The sequence below is a fragment of the Lytechinus variegatus genome, chromosome 16 (assembly GCF_018143015.1).
Source record: "Lytechinus variegatus isolate NC3 chromosome 16, Lvar_3.0, whole genome shotgun sequence".
In the NCBI taxonomy this organism is placed as follows: Eukaryota; Metazoa; Echinodermata; class Echinoidea; order Temnopleuroida; family Toxopneustidae; genus Lytechinus; species Lytechinus variegatus.
Window position 1 is genome coordinate 27,576,650 of NC_054755.1, and position 18,565 is coordinate 27,595,214.

Sequence of the window (18,565 nt, forward strand, 5' to 3'; positions counted from 1 at the left end):
ACAAGCAGAAAAAACAACTTAGAGAAACAACCAAAATAAAGCCTCCATTCCTCCACTAAATTAAGAATTATCATATATATATATCACAGAAATTGGAAAATTAACATGAAAAATAGGAAATCTTGTAATAATGCTGAAGGTATGTAAGTTGTAATTTTAAGATTGAATGTAAATTGCAAAAGAATTACAATTTTTTTTAAAAATCTTATGCATATGTACTTCTTTGACTACATGTACAATGGCGGATCTAAGATTTTGAAATAGACGGCAAAAATAGCCAAAAAAAAGAAAAGAGGAAGTGCAGATCATAATTCTATTAGATTTACATGTTGTTGGATGTCACAATATTCAATGGGCAATTATCAATATATGAAGAGCTTATTTCAAAAGGGGCTTTATCCACTTTTGACCAAAATTGATTTTTAAAGATGTTGAACTCTGCTAGCAACATTCATATGTTTCATGTTGAAATTCCATTAAGCATGTTGAGACATGAAAAAATGGACGTCAACTGAGGTTTTATTCCTTAAGGAACTCCATGTAAATCCAAAACTATCCAAATTATAATGATTTCTTAAAAATTTGAAATAATTGTTCGATTTTTTAAAAACATGATTAGTTCATGATGATAGCACTACAATAAAAAGAAAATAAAACTGGTGAATTAAAAAAAACAAACTTAATTTACTGAAAAACGCTAAAAGTGGATTTAGCTCATTTTGGAATTAAACCCTTCATATACATTGGAGATCCACCCCTTCTTTACGCCCCCGCCTGGATCCACTGCAGGATGAAGTATTAACAACAAGTATGAGATTACATCAAGTCAACCCTCAGCAGATCCCTCACAAACATCATAAAAACAAAAACCATGATCTGCCATATTCATGACATAAAGTACTGGTATTGTTATTTCTTGCTGGTATTTTCTCACTTTCAGTGCCATTTATCAGTCCATTAGTTTGATGGGTATCACATGATATGAGTTAATTATCAAACTACGGAAACTAGGTCAAATATTCATGTTGCCCTGCATAATAGCAAGAGGATGTAGGGCTGGATGATTTATAGTTAGATTAAATGGGAAGTTCACCCTGGCGATTTGCAGGTTTATAAAAAAAAACAGAAAAGTAAAAAAAAATAAAATAATGGGAAAAGTCTGATGAAAATCTATCAAAAATATTGAGACTTATGCTTATTTTTATAAGTTTTTAAATTGTGAGATTATCCATAAGCAGGTTCCCCATATATCATGGAATATGCATTCCATAATTATTTTCAAAGGAACATGATGAGTAACAATTATTTTCTTATACTATGGAAGTAGGCAATGATGCATCTCATGATATATCCACTGTATGAATAAAATCAGTCAATACTCTGAGAAAATTGCATTTTTTCTTTATTGATATCACATGACATGGATGTGATTCTAATTTGCCACGTCACAAAATAAAAACTGTAAAAATTCCTTTAATAGCCGTTATTCCTTGATGGATTTTCTTCACACCTTCACCAATATTTATTAATATAATTTGTCTTTGATTAAAGCATGGAGCGTTGTGGCCCAGTGGATTAGTCTTCGGACTTTGAAACAGAGGGTCGTGGGTTCGAATCCCAGCCACGGCGTAATTTCCTTCAGCAAGAAACTGATCCACAATGTGCTGCACTCAACCCAGGTGAGGTAAATGGGTACCGGCAGGAAGTAATTCCTTAAGAAGCTGTGTGTGCGCTATGAACGCCTAGCTTAGCCGGGTATAATATAGGAGCGCCTTGAGCACCTAACAAGGTGGATATGTGCGCAATATAAATATCCTATATTATTATTATTATTATTAAAATGAACTTTCATCAGGGTAAATTTCCTTTTTAAAAATTCTGATAGATGTTGTCATATAGTCTTGATATGGTGCATGATGCATGTATATCACCCACCCTGACATTGTTCAAAAATTATTTGTGGTACGACTGGGGAGCGTTTCATCAATATTTTCGTCCAACAAGTTGTCAGGTTTGAAAACTTTCCTTGATTAAGATTGGCTGAGAGGCACTGTTACCACAGTCACTGTCAGATAAAACAGTACTTGTCGGACAAAACGTCTGACAAGTCCTTTTATGAACCGCTCCAATGTAGATAATCAATTACTCAAACATGCAATGCAACAAAGACATGTAAAAAAAAGTCAACACAAAATGTGAAAAAAAAGGTCTGCAGTATGAGACTGACAACCCAGAACACAATGGCATAGTTGATGTCCAACACAAGAGGGAGCTATTGCATGAAATTTTGTTCAAGTAGAGTCAGTGGTACACTGTATACCACTAGCAGGCACAGTGATTTCTCATCATTTGTAGTCACTGCCAGGCAGATGAAATGACCCCCTTCACATAGTTAGCTGTACAAAACACACAATTCAAAAATTATCGAAAATATATTCAATATACCCCCCCCCCTGGACATCTGCCCATGAAAATCTTACTGAAAAAAGGCTTTTAAAAAGTGATTTGACATACATATAAGTGTGCTGATTGGAGATTTAAGAGTTGGGGTTGCCTTTTTTAATGTAAGTGCTAGTGTTAAGAAAAGAGTGAAAAATCTAGCTTGCTCTAACACTGAATTCAGGTTTACAGCAATAATACCAATAACACCACAGGTAGCTTTAGCACCTATCAATGTCAAATTCAGCACCAACATCCTTTCGGGTCAAACCGCTTACACCAATTTTAAACACCACTTTTCAACATCACTTTTCAACACCAAACCTGAATCTAAAGGTAGTTGGGAGCATTTCACAAAGCATCATGTAAGTAATTTTCAGTCATAAATCTCATTTCAACCAATCACATACAAGTATTTTATAAATTGCTGCCAAAATACTTCACACAAGACCATTCCATGACATCTTCTTCATCAGCAATTACTCCAATAGAGAATTATCACATCAAACCAAACTTAAAACCTACATAAATATCACTCAACCTAACACCAAACCTAACACTAAACCTAAACTAACCCTGATCACAATCCTCACAATAGTCTGTAACAAATGTGTTATCCCAACCCATAAAGCGACTGCACACCTTATGATTGGTCTCTGACTCAATTTTGGAATAAAACGTAGTAGAAATTGATGCCAGTATTGAGAAATGGAATATCTTACTTTGTAATGTTCGAAATCATCATACAAATACCTATGTTCAAATTTGTGACTATGCTATCATCCATCTTAGAATAAAAGCAGATTTAATATCTAGTCGTAATGACTTCATAGCAGTCTTACGATTGGCTACGATTTGGACCTAATTTGGCCTTTACTCCAAAATAAAGGCTTACAATCTTACAAAATGGTTATGTTTAGTATTCTTTCAATTAATTTTAACCTCAAATAAAATGATATGTGTGCGGTGTGAGGTGGCCTTTAAATAAATCAAACATCTTGAGAGATCTAGAATTAAAAGGAATAACTTTGCTAACTAAATTTGACAAGCAATTTTTTAATCATAAACTTGTGTAAAGCTCTCAACTACATTCTGTGCAGTCCTATGTAAAAATCTGCCACACACAAAACTTTTTGTGTAGCCGTCTTCAAAAAAAAAATGGAAAGAATTGCAATGCAATATCAGGAAAATTATTCCCTGGGACAATTGCCATTGGAGCAAATATCAGGCAGGCGTTTCATAAAGCTGTTCGTAAGTTAAGAGCGACTTTAAGAACGACTGGTAATACTTTCTTATGGTAAATGGTATATTCATTGGCGATGGTTTAGCGCATATGAAAGGATCACCAGTCGTTCTTAAAGTTGCTCTTAACTTATGAACAGCTTTATGAAACGGCCCCCTGGTCAGATTTCAAACGATCCAAAGGAAAGGGCATTGATAGGGTGTAGAGGTGCCATGGCCGAGTGGTCAAGGTCCCTGACTAGACACACATAAAAGTCAGAGGTTTAATCCCCGGCCACGGCACTCAAGCAGGGGGGTTAGAAGCAAATGTACTTTTCCATCCTTCATTTAAATAAATGGAAATGCTATAGGAATAATTGCCAAATGTTTGCACATGTTTGTTAAAAAAACAATCATAATAGAGGCATCTAATACAGAATCACCAAATTTTCAATACTGACAAATGTGCAAATACTGGCACTTATCATAATTGACTTGACTTGTGTCAGATCTTGGGACTGAAATTCCCAGTCTGGTAATAGATTTGGTTCTGTTTGAAACGAAAGTAGTTACCACTTGCAATAATCACACAATCATTCAATATCTATATGTAACATAAATTTAATTCAGAGCGACCAGCTCTATAAATGTACATATAGTTAAAGAAATTGAATAATCAGAATTAAATCATGAATCACATGCATATCAACATAACATCAAACTGTATTTAGCAGTTAACATCAGCATGAATTAACCTATACTGAATATGTTGCAATATGTATCTAATGAGAGTGATTTATTTATATTTAATCAAGGCCTAATAATTTGGCATCCAAACGTGACAATATTTTTGGTTATTAATTCCACCAATTAAGTTTCATCAAAAGAGGGTTTATACTTGGATGAATACATACACTGGACCGTAGTATATCTAATCTGGTTATAATTTATATTGTTCAGAATAAGGACCCCTTCGACATCGTCAATGACTATCGTTGGTCCGATGAATATAGTCGTCTAAGAGCGATCAGCGAGCTGCGGTGGCTTCGACGACGACGCGAAGTAAAGCGAGCGAACTCTCGACGAAAAGCCAGTCCAGAATCGCGGACGAAATGATGAGGGCTGAGAGCCACAGTACGAAGATTGCTACGATGAATCACAAGTCACGAACTCTGAGTTCGAGGATGAAGTACGAGCCCAGCTCGTCCCTAAAGAGAGTAAATAAATAACCATCTCCTAATAGACAAGGTCCAGTAATAACACTATAAATGTTCACAAGTCAGTTAAGATATACTAGCTTGAATCCACTGAGCTACTTACGGAAAATAATGTAAAAACAAACTACGGTATCTTTTATCCCTAAATAGCAAAAGGAAATCTTTCTTCTCATAGAAGTATAACTTCTCAGTTCAATGAATATTTACATCAACTATATCATATACAACATCAATAAACAGATCCTGGCTATTACTCTTGTTCAGTTCACAAGCCATATATCACATAACTATCAGTTTAAAATATATGGGAATCGTCATTGTCATTGAGCGTATAAACCAACAATTCTTCCATAATAAAATGTCTCATTTAGTAACATTTAATTACTTCATATTTATATCATTACTTCATGTTTAGTTGGTTTCTCCTTGGTTTGATTTCACAAAGTTTTCATTTATGAAATATGATTTACTATACAATACAACAAAGCATTTAATATTCTTTGCACTTTAGTGTTCAATACTCCAACATTAATCATAAGCAAAATAATTACTGAACTTCTGTTTTCTTTGAAAACACTAAGTTTTGCTTTAAATTACAATAATTAATTATACCAATAAATAGTGAACTTACAGTTCTTTGGAACAGTCGTGCCTGGTGAGATGAGGGCAGATGTGGTGGCTTTACCTGGCCTGTGCTGCCTGGATCCAGCCTGCCAACGATGGGGATTAAGACTCCGCTGTGCCTGCACTACACAGCCTGCAACATACACCCAAAGTAATGGCCTACGAGAACCACACCCTCACACTCCGAGTTAAGACCAAATGTGGAAGGGTCTTCCTCTCCCGAGAATCAAACGATTTCTGATTTGCTTTTACTCAAACACCACTCCATCTTGACTCTCACAAAGACAAAGTCATTAACATTCTCAATATTCCTCTGCTTTACTCTTCCACGCTGAACATATCCAATTAAAACTACTTAACTATCCAAGCTTTAATTTCACCTATTCAAAACTCCCATCTCAAACATTCTCAACAGTCTTTTCCTCTCATACATAAAAACAAACATCTATAGAATTTTAGAGCCCCATTGAACTTAACTAAATATATCAAGTTAAATGACCCAATGCTCATGACCTAAGATTGTCAAGAAGTCAAAGTAAAATTCTAATCCTTACACCCCAGCGGGTTTGATCACTTACTTAAAGATGCAGTTGATTGACTCTGGGACTATGACAAGAGTCAACCACCCAAATTCCTTTTATTATATACAAGCTGAATGGTTACTAGGGGTTAACACTAAATAGACTTACAGTCGCATTGTGACATATCTCCCCTTCCTTCAAGAAATTTCTATAATTTTTGGAGTGAGTTTCTCCGAACCTGGAAGGAAAATCAAACAATTAATATATATATACAAATATAAATGTATTTACAAGAAAACCAAAAACACTCATCCTGGTTTCTGCTTCATGTAGAATCTCTCCTGTAATATTTCTTCAGAAGGTTTGCGTGAAATGTCTTCGTCTTCCCGTCCAAATCGATTTTGTAGTCGAGAGGTCCTACCTTCTGCACCACCTTGAAAGGTCCTTTCCAGTGCATCAACAACTTGTTGTTGTCGCTTGGAAGTAGAAGAAGAACTTCGTCGTCGACTTCAAATTTTCGCTCCTTGGCTTTCTTGTTGTACTGTCTTCTGTATGTCTCCGCTGATTTGCTGAGATTCTGCTGGGCAAGTTGACACGTCGACTCCAGCCTCTCCTTCAGATCCAGTACGTATTGGTAAGTAGTCTTGGTATCTGGCTCGTCAACCTCACCCGTCCAGAGCTCTTGAAGAATAGCAAGAGGGCCTCGAACTGCTCTCCCATACAGGAGTTCAAAGGGTGAGAAGCCTGTGCTCTCCTGCACTGAATCTCTGTAAGCAAACAAGAGGGGGTTAAGATACCTTTCCCAATCCTTGGGTCTTTCTTCACACATTTTGCGGAGCATGGACTTCAAGGTACCATTGAAGCGTTCAACTAGCCCATTGCAAGCAGGATGATAGGGTGTAGTAGTCATCTGCCGGATGGAGAGTAGACGACTCACTTCCTTCATCAGCTCTGATGTGAATTGGCTGCCACGGTCTGTCAACACCTCTCGTGGTATCCCTACCCTGGAGTAGATGTCCATCAGTGCCTCCGCAACCGTCTGTGCGTCAATACGGCGAAGCGCTACTGCTTCTGGGTAACGAGTAGCATAATCTACAACAGTTAGTATGAATCGGTTACCTTTACTACTAGCCGGCTCTATCGGTCCAACCAAGTCCATCGCCACACGTCTGAAAGGTTCATCGATGAGAGGGGTTGATCCCAGAGGTACCTTCGTGACCTTTCCCTTCGGCGAAGTACGTTGACATGGCCCACATGACCGACAATACCGGACTACATCTGCATGCATACCTGGCCAGAAGAAATGCATCAAGATCTTTTCACAGGTCTTCTTATTCCCTAGATGACCACCTAGAATCGACTCATGAGCCAGTTTTAAGACTTGATTTCTGAACTTGGTGGGCACGACAACTTGTAACAGAACATCTGACCCTGGGGTTGCATCCATGTATTCCCTATAGAGTACATCCTTCTTAAAGAAAAAGCAAGATGAATTTCCACCCTTACTTATCTTCTTTTCTCCTTTCTCAGCGGCTTTCCTAGAGGCATCCAACGAGCTGTCTTCCTTCTGGGCCTGGATGAGATTATCCACTGACACCATGTCTTCTAGTGGCTTGGGTACAGGAAGAGGGGGCCTTGTCCGTCCCGCCTGCCGCTTCTGCCCTCTTGTCTCCACTGCACTGCCTTGATGATCTCCTGGCGTCCAGTCTCCGTCTGGATCAGCTGGTTGCCTCGCTCCAGGAATATTACCTAATACAAGATCATAAACAGGGGTTGGTACACATAGAGCTTCTACCTTACCCTTGAAGTATGGAGTATCTATGTCGATTTTGGCACGTCGGAAGTTTCTCAGCGTCCGGTCGACGAGCAAACACGTCAGCCTATCTCCAAAGAACTGCTCTTCACGCACCAACTCATATCGGACGATGACTGTTGTGCAACCACTGTCGCGAAGAACATCCACGGGCTTCCCATTCACCAATCCATCGACGACTGGCATCTCCACTTCTGATCCACTCGCCACTGCCGATAGTACCGGTAGAGTGTCACCAGATGCCAACTTCACTCCGCTTCCATCTTCTGTGAGATTCTCCTGCACGATTAGACTCAAACTCTTGTGGTTGAAGTGTCCGGCCATCTCTCTAGTGTCGGTAGGTCCTGCTGCAGCATCATCTCCAGCTGATGTGTCTTCTGCTGACCTGCCTGCGACAACACTGGCTCCCATCTCTCGACGACCTTTCTTGTTTGGACAATTAAAAGAGATATGTCCAAATTTATTACAATTGAAACACTTCTTGTCATCAAATTTGGACTTACCTGGTTTTTCAACCTTAGTGTGACTAATTGCATTGTTATTACTCTTATTCACATTAGGATTTCCATTTTTAGAACTGGACTGATGGGCTTTATTCATTCTCCTTATTCTCATATCTGCATGGGCTTCATTGAATTGATCAGCTAGATTTAGAACTTCCGACAGATTACAGGGGTGACGTTCCTTAATGAACATCAATAATTCTTTTCCACATGAATTATATACTTGCTCCTGGATGAGCAAACTCTTCAGACCTTCCATATTGTCATCATAAGAGCTTAGCTCGATCCAATGATTGAGATACTTCTCAATCCTGCAAGCGTACTGCACATAGGTCTCACCATTATTGAGTTTAGCGTACCTGAACTTAGTCCTATACCCTTCTTCTGTAAGATCATACCCTTTAAGAAGTGAGGATTTTACTGTTTCATACTCCTGAGCCTGGGACACTGTAAGTCTTGAAATTATATCAAGAGCCTTACCTGACATCAACGCACACAATGCAGGTGCCCATACTGACCTATCCCAACCCACAATTATGGCGTGTTTCTCAAATCTAGACAAATAACTATCTAAGTCATCCTTTCCTTCTTGAAAAACAGGGAGGGGCGGAATACTAGGCTTATGTGAATGCCCTGCATGTGAAACATTTTCTGTCCCATTATTTTTCCTTAACTCTTCAAGTTTAATCTGTTTATCTAATAACTCTGATTCTTTTTTCCTAGCTTCATCCTGTTGAGCTATTATATAAGATTCTGCCTTCCTAGCTTCAATCTCAGCACTCCTTGCTGCTGCTCTTTCATCTCTAGCTTCTCGCACACATCCATCAACATATGCTCTCAATTTATCACCCTCTAAACCAAACTTCTCTCCTTGTGCAATGAACTTGTCTCTCTCCATACTGTAGGCCACTCCACAGGTTTAGTTACAAACTTACCATATGCAGACAGTTTACGCAGCGCAATGAAGTCTCGATGCACACAGCACTGGCACGTACAGGCGTACACGCAGTAAAGCCTCCTTGCCCTGACCTCCACATGCACCACTGTCTTTCACAACCTTGGACCTACAACAACTTTGTAAAAACAACCAAATGGAAAAGAGATCAAAATATCATTATCAGATCTACATACAAGTATAATTACAATCAATGATAACAATCATTTCATTATTAACCTAACCTATCAAATGGACAAGAGAGTCCCTTCGTGGTCGCCAAAATGTCAGATCTTGGGACTGAAATTCCCAGTCTGGTAATAGATTTGGTTCTGTTTGAAACGAAAGTAGTTACCACTTGCAATAATCACACAATCATTCAATATCTATATGTAACATAAATTTAATTCAGAGCGACCAGCTCTATAAATGTACATATAGTTAAAGAAATTGAATAATCAGAATTAAATCATGAATCACATGCATATCAACATAACATCAAACTGTATTTAGCAGTTAACATCAGCATGAATTAACCTATACTGAATATGTTGCAATATGTATCTAATGAGAGTGATTTATTTATATTTAATCAAGGCCTAATAATTTGGCATCCAAACGTGACAATATTTTTGGTTATTAATTCCACCAATTAAGTTTCATCAAAAGAGGGTTTATACTTGGATGAATACATACACTGGACCGTAGTATATCTAATCTGGTTATAATTTATATTGTTCAGAATAAGGACCCCTTCGACATCGTCAATGACTATCGTTGGTCCGATGAATATAGTCGTCTAAGAGCGATCAGCGAGCTGCGGTGGCTTCGACGACGACGCGAAGTAAAGCGAGCGAACTCTCGACGAAAAGCCAGTCCAGAATCGCGGACGAAATGATGAGGGCTGAGAGCCACAGTACGAAGATTGCTACGATGAATCACAAGTCACGAACTCTGAGTTCGAGGATGAAGTACGAGCCCAGCTCGTCCCTAAAGAGAGTAAATAAATAACCATCTCCTAATAGACAAGGTCCAGTAATAACACTATAAATGTTCACAAGTCAGTTAAGATATACTAGCTTGAATTCACTGAGCTACTTACGGAAAATAATGTAAAAACAAACTACGGTATCTTTTATCCCTAAATAGCAAAAGGAAATCTCTCTTCTCATAGAAGTATAACTTCTCAGTTCAATGAATGTTTACATCAACTATATCATATACAACATCAATAAACAGATCCTGGCTATTACTCTTGTTCAGTTCACAAGCCATATATCACATAACTATCAGTTTAAAATATATGGGAATCGTCATTGTCATTGAGCGTATAAACCAACAATTCTTCCATAATAAAATGTCTCATTTAGTAACATTTAATTACTTCATATTTATATCATTACTTCATGTTTAGTTGGTTTCTCCTTGGTTTGATTTCACAAAGTTTTCATTTATGAAATATGATTTACTATACAATACAACAAAGCATTTAATATTCTTTGCACTTTAGTGTTCAATACTCCAACATTAATCATAAGCAAAATAATTACTGAACTTCTGTTTTCTTTGAAAACACTAAGTTTTGCTTTAAATTACAATAATTAATTATACCAATAAATAGTGAACTTACAGTTCTTTGGAACAGTCGTGCCTGGTGAGATGAGGGCAGATGTGGTGGCTTTACCTGGCCTGTGCTGCCTGGATCCAGCCTGCCAACGATGGGGATTAAGACTCCGCTGTGCCTGCACTACACAGCCTGCAACATACACCCAAAGTAATGGCCTACGAGAACCACACCCTCACACTCCGAGTTAAGACCAAATGTGGAAGGGTCTTCCTCTCCCGAGAATCAAACGATTTCTGATTTGCTTTTACTCAAACACCACTCCATCTTGACTCTCACAAAGACAAAGTCATTAACATTCTCAATATTCCTCTGCTTTACTCTTCCACGCTGAACATATCCAATTAAAACTACTTAACTATCCAAGCTTTAATTTCACCTATTCAAAACTCCCATCTCAAACATTCTCAACAGTCTTTTCCTCTCATACATAAAAACAAACATCTATAGAATTTTAGAGCCCCATTGAACTTAACTAAATATATCAAGTTAAATGACCCAATGCTCATGACCTAAGATTGTCAAGAAGTCAAAGTAAAATTCTAATCCTTACACCCCAGCGGGTTTGATCACTTACTTAAAGATGCAGTTGATTGACTCTGGGACTATGACAAGAGTCAACCACCCAAATTCCTTTTATTATATACAAGCTGAATGGTTACTAGGGGTTAACACTAAATAGACTTACAGTCGCATTGTGACAACTTGTAAGGCTATTAATTCATCAAATACATTTTGTTAACGCCTCATCCAATATTTTGCTTTATATCCTACATGATTTTGTTCAAATAGCATCATATGGACAAGCATATTCTAGATATGCTGTTGAAACACAACGCCCACCAAAGAAAATTTGCTATTCCGCGACGTCAATGATGGAATAGTGCGCTATTGAATCACTGACGTCATGGATCATGCACTCTCTTAGACACTGCGGTAAGTGAGGTGCCTCTGCCGGGCAAGTTCCATGAAGGGATTGTGCAGGCACAAGTCGGGTACCGCTCTGAGCGCTAGCTTCAGGAAATGGAAGCGCAGTGTGTTATCTATATTTTGGTTCATATTACGAATGAGGACTAGATTATCATGATCCATTGTTCTAACTGATTAAAATCAGGATATAAAACAAATATACCAGGCCTTCATTTCGAAAGGAAAGATGGAATTATTCATCCTTGGTTGTACTGGCAATATAACTATTTTGCCCGAGGGGCTTGCCGTCTAACCTCATACAAATAATTCCTCACAGCCTGGTATACAGTGTATTTGTATCACACTCAAGGCTATCTAATATGTTATCTGCTAGTTAAAGTTAGAACATGTATCAAATATAACTTTGATCTTTTTCCCACTCTCTTTGTCTACTGCTCTGAAACACCTTGAGCATCTAATTGAGATGAAAAGTGCACTGGAGCGTTGTGGCCCAGTGGATTAGTCTCCGGACTCTGAAACAGAGGGTCGTGGGTTTGAATCCCAGCCATGGCGTAATTTCCTTCAGCAAGAAATTGATCCACAATGTGCTGCACTCGACCCAGGTGAGGTAAATGGGTACCTGGCAGGAATTTATTCCTTGAAACGTAGCGCGCGTAACAGCTGCACTGCTAAAGCCAGGGTAATTATGCTGCATATACTGTAAAGCGCTTAGAGACTTCTGACAAAGTAAGTATTAACCGCTATATAAGCAAGTATAATTATTATTATTACAAGTTCTATGTCTTATTATCATCATAAATCCAACATGAAAAGCAAGATAAGGCTACTCACATCAAGTTCCGGTATAATACCACCTGTCCTCCAGCCGTTCTTCAAACATGGCTCCACCAAATCACTATACACATGGTCTCCAAAGTACAACACACCTGATCCATGCCAGTTTGTAAGTTGGGTAAACTGCTCTACATTGCCCTACAAAAATAGATGGCACACAAAAAAGAAATGATGAGTACAGGGTGCTACATAACTTTTTAGAAGCACTTGCCCATTTGGGCAAGTAAATTTATAAATAGTTGGAATATACTTGCCCCAAAATCTATTTCGCTTGCCCCTAAAAAATCCTTAATTTTTTTTTACCTCTTCAAAAGAAAGTTTTCTGGTTTTATAAACCATTGACCTTTTGCTCTCTTTTGACATGAACTGATCTACATTGTTATTGCATTTCGTTTTCTAAAGTGATGTTATCTTGCCTGCCATGACCAAAATTAGAGTCAATAACTCAATATCATATCATGCCGACCCTTATTTTGTTCATTCTACTGTGAGAATTTTGCTTGCCCAATTTGGGCTAGTAGTTTTGGTCTTTACTTCAAAACACTTGCCTAACTCTAACTTTTACTTGCCCCGGGCAATCGGGCAAGTGCTAATGTAGCACCCTGGAGTATAAAGATATAGTAGGGTAACGAGGGGTAAGTTGAGCATAGGGGCAAGTTGAGCCACCAGCCCCAGGCCAATAATGAATGAGTCAGACATTGTGGTGGTGTCATGTATTGATGACCCATAGCATAACCCCTAACCCCACCACATTGTTTTCAACTTTGAAACAAAAAGTAGTTTTTTAGAGGGAAAAATATGAATTTCAGCCAAAAAAGTAAAAAAGAGTATGAAATAGATAAGTGCTTTATAAACACACACGTCTAATAAAGACATGATAACAACATTATTAGTCCAGGTATGGATCTTCATTCTTGTCATAGTCTTTTATATGATGGATACATAATAAATATGTGGATACAAAATTATCGCACTAAGTTCGGACTGGGGTAAGTTGAGCCAAACAGCATGGGGCAAGTTGAGCCATGGTAATTCCTATATGGTGATGTATCTTAAAAAACAAACAAATCATAAAAATCGATTGAAATGCTATGGCTGAAAGGAGCAAATTTACATGACTGCTCTTTTCCTTTTAAAGGATGTTAGTATTTATAGAGAATTAGCAAGTGAAAAGACTTTAAACAAAAAATTGACATGCTGGTTCTCCCCTCATACATTTTGTACATAGTTTTTGTGGCTCAACTTACCCCAGAAGGTGGCTCAAACTTACCCCATATATGGGGCAAGTTGAGCCATTTGACATCGTTTTTTTCAAAGGTCACAATGACTTTCAGTGTGGGGATAGAAAGTTATTTATAGGTGGAAAATATTTCAGAAGAATTAAATTTCAAGGCAATGTACTTATTTCGACAAGATTATTAATCATATCAATTCTAACATGCAAAAAGCAAAAACTGTCACAACTTACCCCGCCTTCCCCTATATATTGCAGACTAAATGACAACTATGAACAAAATAATAGTGAAAGTGGCAGGTGAGACTGGGTTTAATTTAAAGACATATCAAATTTTTTTGAATATTGCACTAATATTCAAGAACAATAGTATCACTCAACAAAGATTCTTGTCATCTGATTAGTTAAAAAGTATTCAATATTTTACCCATTCTTTGCTGCATGTATTTTTAAATATTCCATTACACGGCGACTGTGCATTTTTTCTTTTTACCATTTCACGGTGATGTTTACTTCAGAACAAGAGTTCAATGCACTCTATACCACTGGGCCCAGTGACACAACTGGTTGCGATAGATAGAAGAAATTTGAAAGATCAATACTGATTGGTTCCTCAGTGGTTGTTTTGACAGCATACTCATGCAGCAATGATCTTGATTGGTCAAGCTATCTAACGATTGATCGTAAACCTTCCTGTTATGGGGCAATGAGTGCGTCACCTGATGCATACTCCTGTTATCTCTGATACGCGTATATTTTGATCAGGATCGATCAAAAAGAGTTCAATCATGGCAGCGGTAGATTTGAAATTTGCGCCGATCACTGAACAGGATTGGAAGATCTTATCAATTCTGTTTACTCAGAGAACAAAAAGAAACAAATACAATATGCCGTAAAACGATCAAGTGACTGCTAGATTTAGGAGTACAACCTTGCCTTTTGTTGAAGCTTATATTATTCTACGAGTAACTTTGATGCATTCCTGTCCCTTTTTTAAGCTAATCAATGCAAGCAGAAAGGTGAAGGCCCCACCACTCTCTACACACAGAAATAAATTCATGCAAAGAATTAAGTATAAGATATTTCCGAAAAAATCTAAGGGTGTGAACTTATGTAAGGATGTGGAATTTCATGTAAGTAATCAAGCCTTTGAAGTCATGTTGGTAGTACTGAAGGGAAGATGGTGAAGAAAAAGAAGACCGTATCTGCAGAGGACATGGCAAGAATTCAGAGTTCAGGGGCACTTCACACAAGAACACCGTTGGGCCTACAGAAGAAAGTGTTTGGAGACATCATGATCTACTTTTGTAATCAGGACATAAAAATTTGTGCGACATGAAGCCTAATGATTTCCCCATAAGTCGGGATGAACAAGGTCTGAAATATGTGACCAGATGCAATCAGCAAAAAAAGAACAATTTTAATACTCATTCAGTTTCATTTGATTTCATTGCATTGATGCATGTAAAAATTATTTTTCATCATATCTGTATTTTTTTCTTCGGACTAAGTATTTACTTTGTTTTAGATGATTTGAATGCTATATTCTATATTTTTTTGTACAATTTTTTGTATTATGAAAAGTTATTTGAGTTTGTGAAAAGTGTTTTTGTTGATGTACTATTACTTGTATGATTTAGAACTGAATGATTTTAATAAATACTATTTATTAATACAAAACAAAAAATCGCGAAGATGATGACAGCTCTTCAAATGGATTCATGTATGAGATTTCCTGTTATGACAGATGCCCAGTTGCTTGTTTTGAAAAATACATTTCCAGATTGAATCCACTGAATGTAATGACTTTTGGCAAAAACCGTAAGAACTTGCAAACTTGGCTCTGGGTATTGGTAATGCAATGTCTCCTCCCGAATAAACACTCTTGGAGAAAAAATGAAGGTAATCTCAACTTCAGTAGGGAGTAGCAGTGTGTACAAAAAAAATTTATAATGGCATCATGCATTTCAACACTGGATAATGCAGGATTCTCAAGTTTTTATATATTTTTTTATTTATTTACCACTTGTGAGATGGAACACCCTATCAGCACATGGTGTTTTTTGTAGGGGTCCATGCACACAACAATAAAAATATACAAAATACAATCAAACATGGTAATGACAAAAGCACAAAATCATATGACATAAATCATAAGAATATACAATAGTGGCGAAAGTCAAGACATAATGAGTGATAGTGGCCACCACAGTGAACAAAGTTTCAATCACTACAGAACTACCAATGATGCGAAGAAGAAACAAATGAGTGATGTTCTAACAGCTAAAGTTGTTTCACATGAAAACTCTACATCAGTACCAAGTCCAGAGCCCATGATGGCTGTTCAGTTGCCTAGACCTGAGTCTGACCTGCCTGGGGCTAGCCATAGCCTACCCCGACCTGGGCCTAGCCTTGAGGGTCTGCCAGGGCCAAGCACAGATCTACATGCACCTATCCATCCTCCAGGTCCAAGTCCAGTTGTCTAGATCTGAGTCTAACCTGCCTGGGCCTAGCCATAGCCTTCCCCAACCTAGGCCTTGTCCTGCTAGTCTGTCAGGATCAAGCACAGATCTACATGCACCTATTCATCCTCCTGGTCCAAGTCTAGATGACCGGTATGAGCTGAAGGACCAGAAACTAGCACAACTTCGAGCCTTGTCATGCCTAGCATGAACTCTGATGCTAGATTCGGTGATGCCGCTGGTGAAGATCTACCTCAACCATCTGAATTGCTCCCTATAACTTCTTCAAAGGAAGATCGCATTCTCCAAGAGCCGACCAACATAAATGCATCCTACTTTGAACATCAGAAATAATGCAAACACAACTGAAAACCTAATTTTTCATGGTTGTGTGGTTCACTTTCACGACACAAAATCACTATTTCTATAAATAAACACTCCCTAGATGATACTCAGGGCCACTATGAGAAATCTTCAATGAAAGAAGCTTTCAAAATGCACGTGCTGCAAGGTCAGAAGTGTGGCTACAAGAATTCAATGCTGAGAAATGTTTGGTGCTATGTATAAGAACAGCAAAGCGATACCAATTGATTCACAGGAGGAGACTAATCAAAAGGACTTGGGGGGGGGGGTGTTGTAATCAGTCACATCACCCCTATAATACATGTATGCATTGGTGAACCTGTGACAAAGGTTGCTATATCGCCCTACCATTCCTACACACAGACCCTTAATATGTTTAAAGGTCAAGTCCACCCCAGAAAATTGTTGATTTGAATAGAAAGAGAAAAATCAAACAAACATAACGCTGCAAATTTCATCGAAATCGAATGTAAAATAAGAAAGTTATGACATTTTTAAGTTAAGCTCATATTTCACAACACAGTTAAATGCACAACTCAGCGTTATGCAAATGAGAGAGTCGATGATGTCTGTCACTCACTATTTCTTTTGTTTTTATTATTGTTTGAATAATACAATATTTCAATTTTTACAAATTTGACAATAAGGACCAACTTAACTTAACTATAACTGTTAAAATAATGGCAATTTGACATGTTCAGGGAGGAATAAAACTTTGTTTCACTTGACAAGGAGGAGAAAATAAGAATATTTCATATAACTCAATAGTGAGTGTGTGACGTCATCAGTCTACCAATTTGCATACCAACCAGGATGTGCATATGACTGTTTTGTGAAATTAAGCGAAAACTCTGAAATGTCATTACTTTCTTATTTTACATCCGATTTTGATGAAATTTTCATTGTTTTGCTTGTTGGATTTTTCTCATTTTTTCAAATAAACTTTTTGTTGGGGTGGACTTGTCCTTTAATATGTTTGACCGAGGTTCTGTGGAGTCAAACAGGTATAGTAAAATGAAAATGTCAGCATCATAGGTCTAACTAAAATATAGATTTATGTTTTCTCACCTCAAGATATATCTTTCCTTTCTTGAGTTCTGTGACTTTGGCCCAAGATGGCGTCCCCGTTTTCCTGTAGATTGATCTGAAAGGCCTGCATTGAATAAAAGGCACAGAAATATTAAAAAACATTAAAAGCAGTTTATAGTAACTGTGTAGCAGCAAGAAATTGATTCACATTTAAAGGAAACAAAAATACAAGGAGAGAATCCACCTATTCACCCATCAAAAACTTGTTTCATCAAAATCAGTTATAGAATAAGAAAGTTATGTACAAGTTTGAATAGTCTTGCTGTACTTTCTATGGGGATCCTCAAATCGGCAAACATGCTTCAAAATGGCCAATTTTGTGGACAACTCTCCTCGGTACACATATTTTCAAATTCTTCCCCTTATTTTAAATATTTCACATTATCTCATCCTGAACTTGAAATATGTAGTGGGAATTATATTTTCCCATGACATATGTTATGCTCAGAAGGAGGCAAGATGTAATTTGAAAGATAATGGGGAAAATCTGAAAATTTGTGTACAAAATAAATGGAGAGTTGTCCACAAAATCTGTGATTCTGAACCATGGTGGCCAATTTGAGGATCCCCATAGAAGGTACCAGACTTGAAAAAAATGTCCATAACTTGTTTAATTCATAACCGATTTTGATGAAACTTGTTCTCAATTGTTCCTCTCATTTTTATACTCTTTCCAATAAGATTGCTTCTCTTCTTGGGTTTTTGTTTCCTTTAATACTCCATCCAGGTGAAATACTCCTAAAGCCAGGGTAATAAT

General features: G+C 37.5%; 1 protein-coding gene across 1 annotated transcript in view; it reads right to left on the reverse strand.

Moving 5' to 3' along the window:
- Nucleotides 1-12,594: 12,594 nt before the first annotated feature.
- Nucleotides 12,595-18,565, reverse strand: part of LOC121430107 (5'-nucleotidase domain-containing protein 3-like) — a 32,843-nt gene continuing 26,872 nt past the window's right edge. Inside the window, exons 11-12 of the mRNA XM_041627382.1 lie at nt 17,788-17,872; nt 12,595-12,798 (exon numbers count right to left, since the gene is read on the reverse strand). Coding sequence (XP_041483316.1) covers nt 12,619-12,798; nt 17,788-17,872 — 265 coding nt within the window. The 3' untranslated portion in view covers nt 12,595-12,618. The remainder of the gene's footprint in view (nt 12,799-17,787; nt 17,873-18,565) is intronic.